The sequence below is a fragment of the Parasteatoda tepidariorum genome, chromosome 6 (genome assembly GCF_982258835.1).
Source record: "Parasteatoda tepidariorum strain Cologne lab strain chromosome 6, Ptep-v5.0, whole genome shotgun sequence".
Lineage (NCBI taxonomy): Eukaryota > Metazoa > Arthropoda > Arachnida > Araneae > Theridiidae > Parasteatoda > Parasteatoda tepidariorum.
In genome coordinates, this window is record NC_141760.1 from 85,959,835 (window position 1) to 85,972,552 (window position 12,718).

Genomic DNA, 12,718 nt, shown 5'->3' on the forward strand with positions numbered 1-12,718 from the left:
ACGTTCAAAAAATAATTATGCAAGCTTGAGAAAACAATACATTTTGAGATTTTTAAGGAGATTAATTCCATCTGTTAGATGATGAGTTTTTGTAATTTATAAATGGCAACATATTATTCTTGCGACAGATTTTTTTTTCTTTTCAGGAAACACGGTTACAGATAACGTGCAAAAAAGAATTATAGAAGCTGGAGAAAATAGTACATTTCAAGAATAAGGAGAATTATTCCATCTGTTGGATGATGAGTTTTTCAGAATCACTTCTTAAGCTGAAATGAAAAGCACAATAAAAACATTTAAATTCAGCATTATTCATTTATAATGTTTGCTTAAGGAAGCTACAGTGGAAAAAAATGCTGGGCAGCATTGATTATTGTTTTTATTGGTTCATAAAAATACAAAAAAAGCTATTTTTTTATCACTTCATAAAAGTAGAAAAGCTTATCACAACAATAATTATAACAAATATTTATGATGAAAAACATTGATTGCTATCAACAATATAATTGAATTATTGATTACACTGCAGAATTAACAGCATAATCGATTGACTATTTTTTCATGATTTAAAAAAATTTAAGTAGCATACAAAATTAGATAGGCATACAGTGAACTTAATATACTTTTGAAACTTGTTATTTTTCACTTTGACGGCTTCAACTGTAATAACTAATACAGATTGTAGTGTGTCTACCACTACAAAATTACAATTCCTATTTACCATTATATAAGGCATGTTAACTCGATTCTATGTTGGGGTACCTTTACATAGATGAAGGTTGACATTGCAGATGCGACTCTTACTACATTGGTGACCAGGACCTGATGTAAACACGCTTTCCTTGACAGAAACTCCCACTTCGATTTGAAAAGGCTTACTTCGATGGATGGTACCCATTGAAATGCTTCTCAACCCCCTATTAACATATGCAGCACCCGCCATCGGGGGGAAGGGGCTGCAAAGACAAATCTTAAACTCTTACAGAGTGTTTATAACAAAATCCTCCGCAATATCACAAATTCACCCTGGTATTTCAGGAACAAAAATATCCGAAATGACATCTGTACGCCTAGTCTTCTTGACTTATACAAAAATAGATCTCTTAAGTATTTTCTTAAGAGCACTGGACACTCCAATCCCCTTATTTGGTCTTCCTCTAACTACGACCCAGATGACTCTAAGTGCAGGAGACGGCCTAAGGCCATTCTCCATTACTATAAAAATCGTCAAGACATCGCTTGAGTCGTATTGCTAATTTTTCTGTCCCCCTGACTGGCTCCTCAGCTCCTCTATCATCATTACCCTTTTCCACCTTCTTGGGTAGGCCCAATCCTTCGCGAATTACTGCGGCTCATTCTAATTCAATTTACTAATACTTCTGATTCAATCACTAACTGCTTTTGTCAATAATTATAAGTAAAAAAATAAATAATAATTAATAATAAATAAGTATTTTTTTAAAGAACTAATAACTATATTTGTTTGTTTATGTTTTTACCTGTCTGTGTTATCCCTGATTGCGACGTTATGTCGCAACATATTTTATATTCTAATGAATTGGAATTGTATTTTTGTAGTGGTAGGCACAATACACAGATAATAGTTAAATTATTAAAAAAAAATTATCGATAATTATAATAAAAGATCAGTGATACCCCTTAATATGTAATTAAAAAAATACATGTTAAGTGGTGGTACGGAACGCATTAATAAACTTTTTTTTTAAATAATTCACCTTAATGTTTAGACAATAGCTTAGTTTAATTGAAACAAGTTCAAGTACACACCTTTGCAAACTTGTTCGCAGTTGTCCTTTGAGGAGAAGTTGTTGTCATTTCCTCTACAACCTCCATAAATGAACTTTTCACATTCTCCGGTCTGCTTGTTGTAGTAGTATCTAGGGAAGTATCCTCGGCAAGGTCCAGTCTTTTTTTCTTGCTCGCACAACTCAACCTTGGGGGCTACCAAAGCTGAAGTAAAAGAAAAACCTATCATGTCAATCTAAACAACTGTTTTTTAGAAAGTTTTGCACTACAAACAGGAAACTGTAAGAATTTGATAGAAAATGTGAAGTCGATAAAATTATTGGTAACCTAACCTTTTCTAAACAGTGTTTTCTGAAGTTCTTTCGACAATTAAAAATTTTTTTTAAAGTTAAAGTGGAAGTTAAAGCTATATATTTTAGACTATATACACAATCTTGCTGTAAAGAATTATCTGAGCTTTAAATCAAACAAATAACTTAAACATTTTAAAACTTTTAACTTAAATGTTTTTTAATTACTAAACTTTCTTAAAAAATAAACAATTTGGCTAGATTTTACCCCCTAGATCGAAATTATCGAAATCTATGAATAATTCTTCATTTGTTCAAATCAAGAGCTCATAATACGGAGTGAAAGTAACTTCAAATATTAAAAACTTAGATCAAAAACACTTTTCATATTCACAAAAACTGTGGTTTCTCCTCTTATTCACGTTTTGTGCCATATTCCTAATTAGCATAGAGGGTACTGGTGAAAAATATGCAAAATTTAACCTTACAGTCATGAATAACTGTTGAAACATAAATCAATGATAAAAATAGTATATTATTCTTAAATATGCGCTATTTCATGCAACGACAGATTGTTCGAAAAATTTCCTTAATAATGCAATATCGAAAGCTTTTTTATTACATTGTCTTTATTTGCAACAAATGCAGAGTGTAAGGTATTGCATTGCATAGCTTATACTTTGCATTTGGTGTTTGGTTTATATACCAACTCAAATCCGATTTTTTTTAACTAACTTTTCACAGCTTGTCCTATAACAAATTCTGAAAAGTAGATTTTTTTTGTCTCATTAAATTAAGTTTTTAATCAAACTCAACTTTTTCTTTTAATTATTTTATCTGTGTTTAAGAATAAATATCAAGAAAAAAATCGTTTATTATTTATTTTTAACTTTATCTTAACTAATATTTTAAAAAGTCGTTTAATTTATTATTTTTAAAGAAATAAAACTTAAGTATAATCGAAAAGTTTTTTAAAAAAATATTTTAGGATGTATTGTATGTAATTTATAAGACATCATTATGATAATTAAAAAGTCCAAAGCAATTATTTTCAACAACAAGTTCGTTTTAATTACATTCCTTATTATTCCATGTACTTTCTTTTTTTTCACTTCAAAAACATTACAAAATAGGTATTTATTCAAATCCTCAGGTAATATATATTTTTTCTACAATATAAGCTCAGAATAAAACATAAACAGTATCAAAATTCTTGCATTTTCTCTTGATGAAAGAGAAACTATTTCCTTTTCTAATTTTTTGCCCACAATAAGAATAGAAGTAACAATCATTTTGTATCCAAGAGAAAAACTTTTTTAAACAAATTATAACATTGACAACACATAATTACGGCCTAGATAGCAGGCAATCGTTGTATTTTCATTTTTCTTTAGTTGGTAGAAAAGTTAACTATTTTATCCTTTTTTTTTAAATTTAGTTGAAATATTAGTATGCCAAACTGATTTCCTTAAAGACTGAATACAAGCATGCAAAAACCTTTACAAAAAAAAATGTCATTCCTTATCTTTTATAAACCGGTACTGTAAACTTGTACATAAAAGCTAATAAATTAGGCCTAGTTTTTGCCTTCTTTTTTTCATTCTAGCTTTGCCCAAGCTCTCAATTGCAGCATTTTGATAGTGTTGAGAACTTAATGATCAGACCAACCCTCACTTTTAAATTGTTAAAAAATTATATAAAAGCTTGCGCAATTAAACCTTGTTTTAATGATGGTTATTAGACCTAAAATAATCCTTGAGAAGGGAATTTATCCTCGGTTTGAGAACGCTTTTCTTTCTTGATTTGCAAACGAGGATTAATCTTCGATTTCAGAAGATTTTTCAACCCTTGTTTAGAAAAAGCACATTCAATCTCCATATAAAAGGGTTGTTCATGCAAGCTTAATGCGAAGCTCATAGTGCTTTAACTAGCATAGTTAAATTTAACATTGTTTAAAGCTTGCGTGGTTTATTTGCTAGTCATTTACAAATCTTATTAGACTTTGTAAAGAACGGTGTTTATGACATTAAAATCAACCACACATTTCTATCTGGGAGAATAATGAAATCTTAACTATGATGTCATTACCTCCGCATCTGTTGTAGCATTCATCTTCAGTGGCGAAGTTGTTTCGGTTTCCTCCACAACCACCGTAGATGAACCTCTTGCACATACCCTCTTCTTGGTCGTAATAATAACGGGGCACGTAGGCAGAACAGCTACCGGGGTCAGCCTTCTTGTCACAATCTGGGCGATCTAAGGCTCTTTGAACTGAGATAGAAAATGTAAAATAAGTCGTTAATATAAAACAGTGCACTTTTAAAAAATTTTCATGATCAAACTACGGATAAAAACTACTAACACCCTGGCTGACTCATCCGTAAAATGTATTTTACCATAAAATTCATTTTTATCGTAAAATTTTATACCCTATATTTTACAGTAACATTTATTTAATTACAGTGATTTTGCAATAAATGTTACGGTAAAAATTACAGCATATCAATTTTTTTTCCTTGAAATTTAATGGAGAAAATTATTACAAAAAGTACCGGCAGCCTGAGTTCTGGTGCTTTTTGTCATAATTCAGAGTGCGTAGCGTTTCAAAAAAGTGCTTAAAGGTTCTTATTTTCGTTTTTTAAAGGTGCTTATTTTACCCTTTTTCAAAATGAGATTTTTCCCTTACTATGTTGATTTTAGCTACGAATTTTGCAAAAAGACACAGTTCACATTGTTCTATTCAATGTTTTCACAATTAATTTAACCCCAATCTATTTCGGCGTCCCTAGCGTATGAAAACGCCATTCATTTTACATAATTTTTGGCAATTGTCTAAAACAATGCCAAAAGGTTTTTTTTTTTTTTTTTTTTTTTTTTTTGGACAAGACGGGTAAAACCAATTATCAAAAACTTTCCAACCCTGTCTAACTATGATATTTTTTTAGAGTGCTTAAAAATATTTTTCGAGTTCTTAAAAAGTGCTTATTTTTTGTTGAATAACTTGGCTATGCACCCTGTAATTGGATCAGGAATTTTTTACAGTGTAGTATCGCCTTACACATAAATAAAATTGTTAATCTTTAATTAAAAAATTGGAACTTCATTGCCTTTCATTCATTAAAGCCATTTGTTGTAGAGCTTTTATGAATACTAAGTTTGCTATAAAATTTATTCAAAATATAAGGTTCTAGGCAATTAAAATGTAACTATTAAGGAATTCAGCATATGATAAGCCATATTTCAAATCAATCGGAACTAGCGTTATCAGCGGAAAAAAACACCTCGATTTCATAGAGGTAAAAAGATGTTCTGTATGGCTTCGTTAAGTTTGTGACAAGTATTATTTTAAATATTTAGACAAGTTGAGCATTATATTTAGTCAATCCATAATTAATCATAAAACATTGTTTGGATAGTTATTTCCAAACAATGTTATAATAAGTTATTTTCCAAATTTTTCAAAAAAAAACTCTTACTTTCTAAGCTAAAATTATTTAAAAGACTTTTTTTGAATCAGTATGGTAATATATGTATTAAAGAAAATACACAGTCCAGTCACAATAATGTAACCACCTGTCAAAAGCCAGAATAGCCACCTTTGGCAGAGCGAACCGCTATGAGACGTGCAGGAAGAGAGTCAATTAAGTTTACTCTTGGTAGTCCCTTGGTTCATCTGGGCTGTCAATTGCTCAACAGTTGCACGTCTATTCGTCCGAACGCATCTCCGTAGCCTTCGTTCGCCTCTGTCATCTATAGTCCGTGGTGAACCACATGTGCCACGCCGCTGATTTTGAATAGTGCCATTCTGCCATGCACGGTATACTTGTACAACGGCGGCGCGCGACCAGTTCACAAAATTAGCCATTTCCGAAATGCTTCCACCCTTGTCCCGAAAGCCAATAATCATGGCTTTCATGGATAAATCGCTATGTTTCTGCATTATGTCAACGATTGAAGTGCTCTCCGATGCCCTAGGACATCCTTAATATACACTCCACTGTAATGTGCTGCCACCTGCTTTCTGTGATTGGTTATTTCGCGTTGACGTAGAAAGTAGGTGGTGGTCAAATTAATGCCACCGCATCCACCGTAGATGAATTCTTTGCATTGACCAGTTCTCCTGTCGAAAGCATATCGATGGAATAAACCGTAGCACGGACCTCTTTCAGCTATCAAGAAGCATACACCCAAATTGGTTGAGGCTAGAGCAATAGAATCAGCATGCTATTTCAAAAAGGCTTGTTTATTTTAAGTAAATGTATAAATTGTATAATAAAAAATACATATTATTATGCTAAGTTATTCTATTGTTAGCGTTCATTTTTCGTTACATAAATTTGGGCAATTACTACTTTAGAAATTTTAATTCTTGCATAAATATAACACAGATTTTATTTAAAAGACACAGGATGATACAAGAATAGGTAAAAGGATCAACACCATACGCAAATCATCACTGTTAGAATTTTCATCTTGAAATTACGGTGAATAACCAACAGCAATCTATCCGTCCTATTAGCCATGAAGTTTATAGTTAAGAAAATTTTTTGCTTTACAGTTCTGAAATTGTTTGCAGTTCCTTCAGTTAAAAACCCATGAATACAAAACTTTAAGGTTTTGTAACCATTTGCAGCAAGCACTGTTTCTAAACAATAAGTTTAAAACTTTAAGGTTTTGTAACCATTTGCAGCAAGCACTGTTTCTAAACAATAAGTTTAAAACTTAAACAGACATTAGAGCTCTATAGTGGCTGCGTCATTTATGCGAGAATGACAGTTTCGCATTCTAATAATCCAGGGTCAAAGATTGAAAAATGCAGGACAGTGGAACATCTATACGCATTGAACAAATTGAGGAAATATTGTGGTGTCTATGCTGAGATTCGAACCCTTGTTCTGTCGGTCATGAGATTGACCGATTAACCCTCTCAGCTACAGTATGTGTCCAACTGCACAGAACAAAATAGATTTATAATGTTTACCTAGTTGGTGCAGATAGAATTCCGGTTGATAAACCGTATTAAGTAAAAACAATAAGCATTTTTTTTTCTTTAGCTCAACAGTGTTAATATCTTCTTTTTTATGGTTGTTTGATTGTTCTGGTTAAATAGGGTAAAATAAAAATGAAATAAATTGTTATTTAACCATTTTTACCTAGAAATTTCTAACAGTTTATGACCCTTAAATATAAAAATCAGTTATTCTACTGCTGATCTAGCTAATAAGCAGAATAATTAAATGGATCTGTTAAAGAACGAATTTTCTTTTATTTCTGCAAACTACCAAGATGGTTTATAGACTACATACTATGCTCTCATTAAGGTGAAAATATTATCTTTATTGGAATAACAGCAACGTTTCTGAACGAATAAATTAACAAGATATACTCATTTATTTTTCATTAGTTAAATAATAAATTGACTACAATTGGACACATTAAATGAAAGTATCAATCATCAATTACCTCAAAAACTACAATACAAGCAATAAAACGGTTTAAAATACTATAATAATTGAGGAACTTAACATATGGTAATATATTTGTTTTCAATATCTAAGGAATAAAGTTAATGAAAACAACAAAACAACCAAAAAATTAGTTGACAAAATGAGGTAAGCAAACTTTTGAGCTTAGTTATTCAGAAACCGTTAATGCTTGAATTACCTAACAAACAACGAAAAACACTCGATTTCGCACTTTACCGGATTAGCGTGGTTAAACTGCATATTAGATGTGCATTTATAACATTTTCCGAGCTTTAGCAGTAACATAAACACTATAATATTTCGTTCAATCATATTCAATAAAATAGTGTCATCGTCTCCCTCTTGAAAATTGCAAAACATCACTTACGAAGTCCTTAAGGGGGCTATAAGTATAGAACCAAAAGTGACTTCTAGAAGCGAAGAACTACAAGTGACTTCTAGAACTGAACTATATTTAAATTATTTTTATAGAAAACTTTTGAAGCTAAACATGAGGATACAGTTAATGTACTTAATACATATCTATGAAAACATTCACTAACGTTAACATGATAACTTCAATTTTCATTCAAGTGCTCTGATAGTTTAATATATCTTTATGTAGTTTTTTTTAAATGAAATATTTCCTTTTTTAAATAATTTTTACAAAATGGCGGCATATTGCGAAAAAATGACATAGGTGTCAAAACTAGTGATTCAATTAATTGAAAGTAGAAACTACAGCTTCAAAAATATACCTTATCTGAAACAAATATTGGAATGGTTACAATATTCGCCTTTTTAAAATTTTAATCATTTCAGAAGAAAACTTATGAAGTCATAAAACATGCGACTATGAAAGAGGTCATAACTTATATTTATCGATATTAAAATATATCAATAAATATGACATTAAACCAAGAGCTAATCGCATAATGGTAGGCGAAAGTTGCGTTAACCCGAAGCTGACATCACTGAAATGGTAACCGAAAACTCAAAACTCCAAAACTCAAAACTATCTCCAAACCAGGGGCTTCCGATTCTACACCTTAATCATAAAAACATTGATCATCGTTTTAAGAAACACCGTTTTAAGTTTGTATAAGTTTGTTCTGCATATACATTGTTAAAATTTTAATTTATTCAATTGAAGACTGAAACAGTTATTTTGCCACCCAGTGTAATAATAATTATTTTGAAAAAAACACCATTTTAAGTAAGTTCAAGATAATACCTTGTCATACGTAGTTAAAATATAAAGTAATTTGGTTGAAAACAAAAAACCTTTTCTTGCAGAATGTATGTAGAACATTGTTTTAAGGAAAACTATTCTAAGTTCGCAAGTTAAGTGTGTATGATAGTAAGTATGTATGATCAGAAACAGTAAAATTTAGAAAATTTATCAATACTCGAGATATATTTTAAAAATTATTAGCAGTCAAATTTAAAAAGAAAAATTACCAGAACAAGTTTGTAAGCATTCCTCTTCAGTGTCGTATCGATTACCATTACCTCCGCATCCTCCATAAACGAATCGTTTGCAAGTGCCAAATTTGCTATCGTAATACCAAGAAGGAAAATAAGCATCACACACGCCAGTTTCAGGTTCCCCACTGCATGACTTTTCAATGGCTAATTTATGAGATATTAATAATATGAATAAAATAAAATTCTTTTCAACAATAAAATTGTATTAGGAAATTTTATTAAAAAAAATTACTAAATATAAATAAATAATCTTCTTCTATTAGAACCTTAACATATTTCGTGCTAGATGCTGTAAGAACTTATTACAACCGTATCAATATAAGGTAGCAATCTTTGTACATTAAGTACTTATACAAGCAATACTTGTAGTACCCATTTGGGTTACGATGGGTTCAAACAGAGTTCCGAAAAGTGCAAGCCCGGAATCGGACTCTTTAACGGAAAGGAGCCATCATACTCATTAAATTTTCTTATGCCTTTTTACAACTTCCAAAGTTAACAGCTATGTAAAAATCCCCTTTCTTCAATTATTAAGAATAAAAAATCTGCATGAAAGTTTTAAATGTTAAATAAAAATTTTGCAACATTATATTAGTAATTTAGTAATCTCAATAAATTATTTACTTTGACTTCCCCTTCGCAAATTTTGGCCTTATATCGTCTAAAATTTTAGCCTTAATCAGTCAGATTAAATATCGAACTTTTACGGTTCCAGGTACGAAGCCCTTCGAATGTATGGACCTCAAAATACGAACCCGAATAGCAAAGGTCTTCTATAAAAATAAGGTTCGATAAAAACAACAATGAAAATTTGTATAATAAAATTGTAAAATATTATATAACATTTAATTTCCCAAAACTTCATATATAAAACAATTCACATCGAAAATGAAGAAAAATCCATACCATCACAAGTTTGTAAGCATTCCTCTTCAGTGGCGTATCTGTTACCATTACCTCCGCATCCTCTATAAATGAATCGTTTACAGGTGCCAGATTTGGTATCGAAATACCAAGATGGGAAGTAACCTTTGCACACACCAGTTTCAGCTTCACCACTGCATGATTTTTCAACGGCTAAATATTAAGATATTTTTAATGAGAATAAAATACTGCATCTGATTATTTAAAAAATGCTGCAAAGTTTTAAATAATGTCTTGTGGATTTATTTAATCTACTCATAAATTGCATGAGAAAATTTCACGAGATATAGCAGATTTCTAGCTTAACAAGTTACTACCTTTTCTGATTAAAAAGGATTTTTTATTTTTATATTACATTTTGATTACATTTTAATATTGTATTTCTTTTTTTTAAGGAATTTTATGTTTAGTACTCGACAGTATTTTTATTTCGGCAGGTGGCTTATTTTAAAATGGGAATTTGCAATAAATAAAACTCTAGGCTTAAATTATTAAAAGAGCTTTAAAACACATTTTAAATATAAAAAACTATTAAAAAATACCTAACAAGCAGTGTTTATAAAAAATAATTGCTTCAAGTGCGATTAGATCTTTGCAAATGTAAATCTATCAAAAATTTTTCGAACACAATTTACAAAACTTTTAACAATTTTATGCAAATTTCTTACGTTCACCTGTTTGCATGTGCTTTTAATTCCTTAATAGTTTCACAAAAGCAATTCACAAGATATTCAGCAACTTCAAAAAAATAGGCTCAATTTAATTGTTAAGCTGTAATATGTTTTCGGAACAAATTTAAAAGATTTTTAATAATCCTACCTAAAAAATACTTTAGTTTGTTTTTCTCATTAAATGTACAAAATTAATTAACTTCGTTCGATATTTTGCCACAAACATTTGTTCTACTTAACAACAAAACTCGATTTGTAAACATGTCTATCCAACTCGTATTTCACAATATTGTACTGGTGTCTTTATAAAACTTTAGTAAAACCAATAATTATGTATAGAAGCGAATTCTAAACAAAGATGAAGAAAATAAGTTATTAATATTCGAACGAAAAATAATTATTAAAAATAGTTAGTGCAATCAAAGAAAATTATGTCCAGAGGATCCGTTATAATAACGAATTTCACACCTAATTCAACGAACCAAATATTGTGGAAACTATAAAGGAGATATATCAATTAAGATAGCATGGATTTATCTACAAATACAATTATTTAAGTCAAACAATAAAGGGCATTTTAAAACTGTGAAGAAAAAAGGAAGAAAGATAGGCTAAACACAAGATGACGTGATACAGTAGAGAAAACGTTACATGAAATTGGGGTTAACCATTAAATAAATGTGGCGATTGATAATTTCCGATGGACGAGACAGTCTTGTTCTGCAGCAGGCTGTAGAGCTGAAGAAGAAGAGGAAGTATTGATGTTAAAATGAAACGATGTTAAACATTTAGATTTTGTGCAAGTAAACGGCTACATAGACTATATTCCAAGATATAAAACTATTTTTCTTACAATCAAAGCATTATGACTATTATCTTTATTCTCATATTTATGAACTCATTAAGACTCATATTTATGAACTCCTTAAGTTAAATATTGGGTTTATATAAAAGGCGTTTTTTAATTAAAACCTTGATATATATTTACCTTGAGCTGGGCAGTGTTCTGGCAATACACAGCTACCATCCTTCAAAACGTAACCTTCATCGCATTCGCATCCTATCTTGCATACAAGAATACATATCTCGGGTGGGTTTAGGTAGTTCTTACATGTCAGTGGACATGCTGTGCCACATGTTGTGTAGTGGGAATAGGCAGGACAATCCCTGTTGAAGTCTAAGGAATAAAATATCAAAGATTTATGTATCGATTTTATACATAAGTCTTAATGGTTTTATTATAAAATCAATGGAATAAGAACTTATTATAAAGTGTTTTCCATCTTAAAAAGAATTTACGAGATGCGTACTTCCCTTGTAAGATTATTCAGCTTTGTGCTTTTGCTGATTATATCACATTTTGAAAAGCAGAATAACTTTAAATCATCTTACTAGTCAGTGACTAAGCTCGGCCAGCTTGACTACTAGACTCCGGGTGAAAAATGTCAAATTAATTCTTATATCAAGAACATCATATATAACAGCTGGAAGTCTAGTGACAAGGGAAGACAAATTTATAAATTCTTTAAAGACCCTAGTATAAACCGTCTGCGGGCCAATTTCTACTTAAACCAGCTGCATACTGGCTGTTTGGGACCTATCAACAAAACTATTTTAGAAAATCAGCTTCGTGTAATTACTGTGGAGTGAGATAGGACATTCAACATCGCATTAAGCTCTGACCAAGATTGCTGGCAATTCCAGGAATCAATGTCCTGTATATCATCTATATCAATCTATATCAATGTCCGTGAGGAGGAACACCAATGTTTCTCAATATTGGTCTGCAGAAAAATTGTGATTTATATAATAAAAGCAAACTTTTGAGGACATTTTAGCCCCTGATCAACTGACCCCAGTCATGAACGAGCAATAGAACATGTCATCTTGAATTTATACTGATTAACTTTTAACCTCTTCTATGTTTTGAGCTTTTATCTACATGTGATTTTAGACTGTTATTCAAACTTTCACTTTTAGCCATTTATACTTAGGACTTTTCAGACTATCTTTGACTTTTAGTTCAGTGATTTTATTTTCATCTTTAATTTTTTAAGTATTATCATCATTTTAATTCTCGCCATTTACACAGGTGCTTTTGGCTTTCATTGAT

At 30.6% G+C, this 12,718-nt stretch overlaps 2 protein-coding genes across 2 annotated transcripts in view; both read right to left on the reverse strand.

Annotated features, from left to right (window-relative positions):
• LOC122269315 (papilin) overlaps nucleotides 1–9,386 on the reverse strand; it is a 29,470-nt gene extending 20,084 nt beyond the window's left edge. The window contains exons 1-4 of the mRNA XM_087166925.1: nucleotides 9,374–9,386; nucleotides 8,984–9,154; nucleotides 4,146–4,328; nucleotides 1,789–1,971 (exon numbers count right to left, since the gene is read on the reverse strand). Coding sequence (XP_087023051.1) covers nucleotides 1,789–1,971; nucleotides 4,146–4,328; nucleotides 8,984–9,154; nucleotides 9,374–9,386 — 550 coding nt within the window. The remainder of the gene's footprint in view (nucleotides 1–1,788; nucleotides 1,972–4,145; nucleotides 4,329–8,983; nucleotides 9,155–9,373) is intronic.
• A 501-nt stretch (nucleotides 9,387–9,887) lies between these two features.
• LOC147808193 (carboxypeptidase inhibitor SmCI-like) lies at nucleotides 9,888–12,589 on the reverse strand. The gene is made up of 3 exons (XM_087166926.1): nucleotides 12,520–12,589; nucleotides 11,594–11,830; nucleotides 9,888–10,087 (listed from the first exon to the last, which is right to left on the reverse strand). Exons 1-3 carry the CDS (start codon nucleotides 12,587–12,589, stop codon nucleotides 9,888–9,890), a joined length of 507 nt encoding a protein of 168 aa, XP_087023052.1.
• Nucleotides 12,590–12,718: the final 129 nt, after the last annotated feature.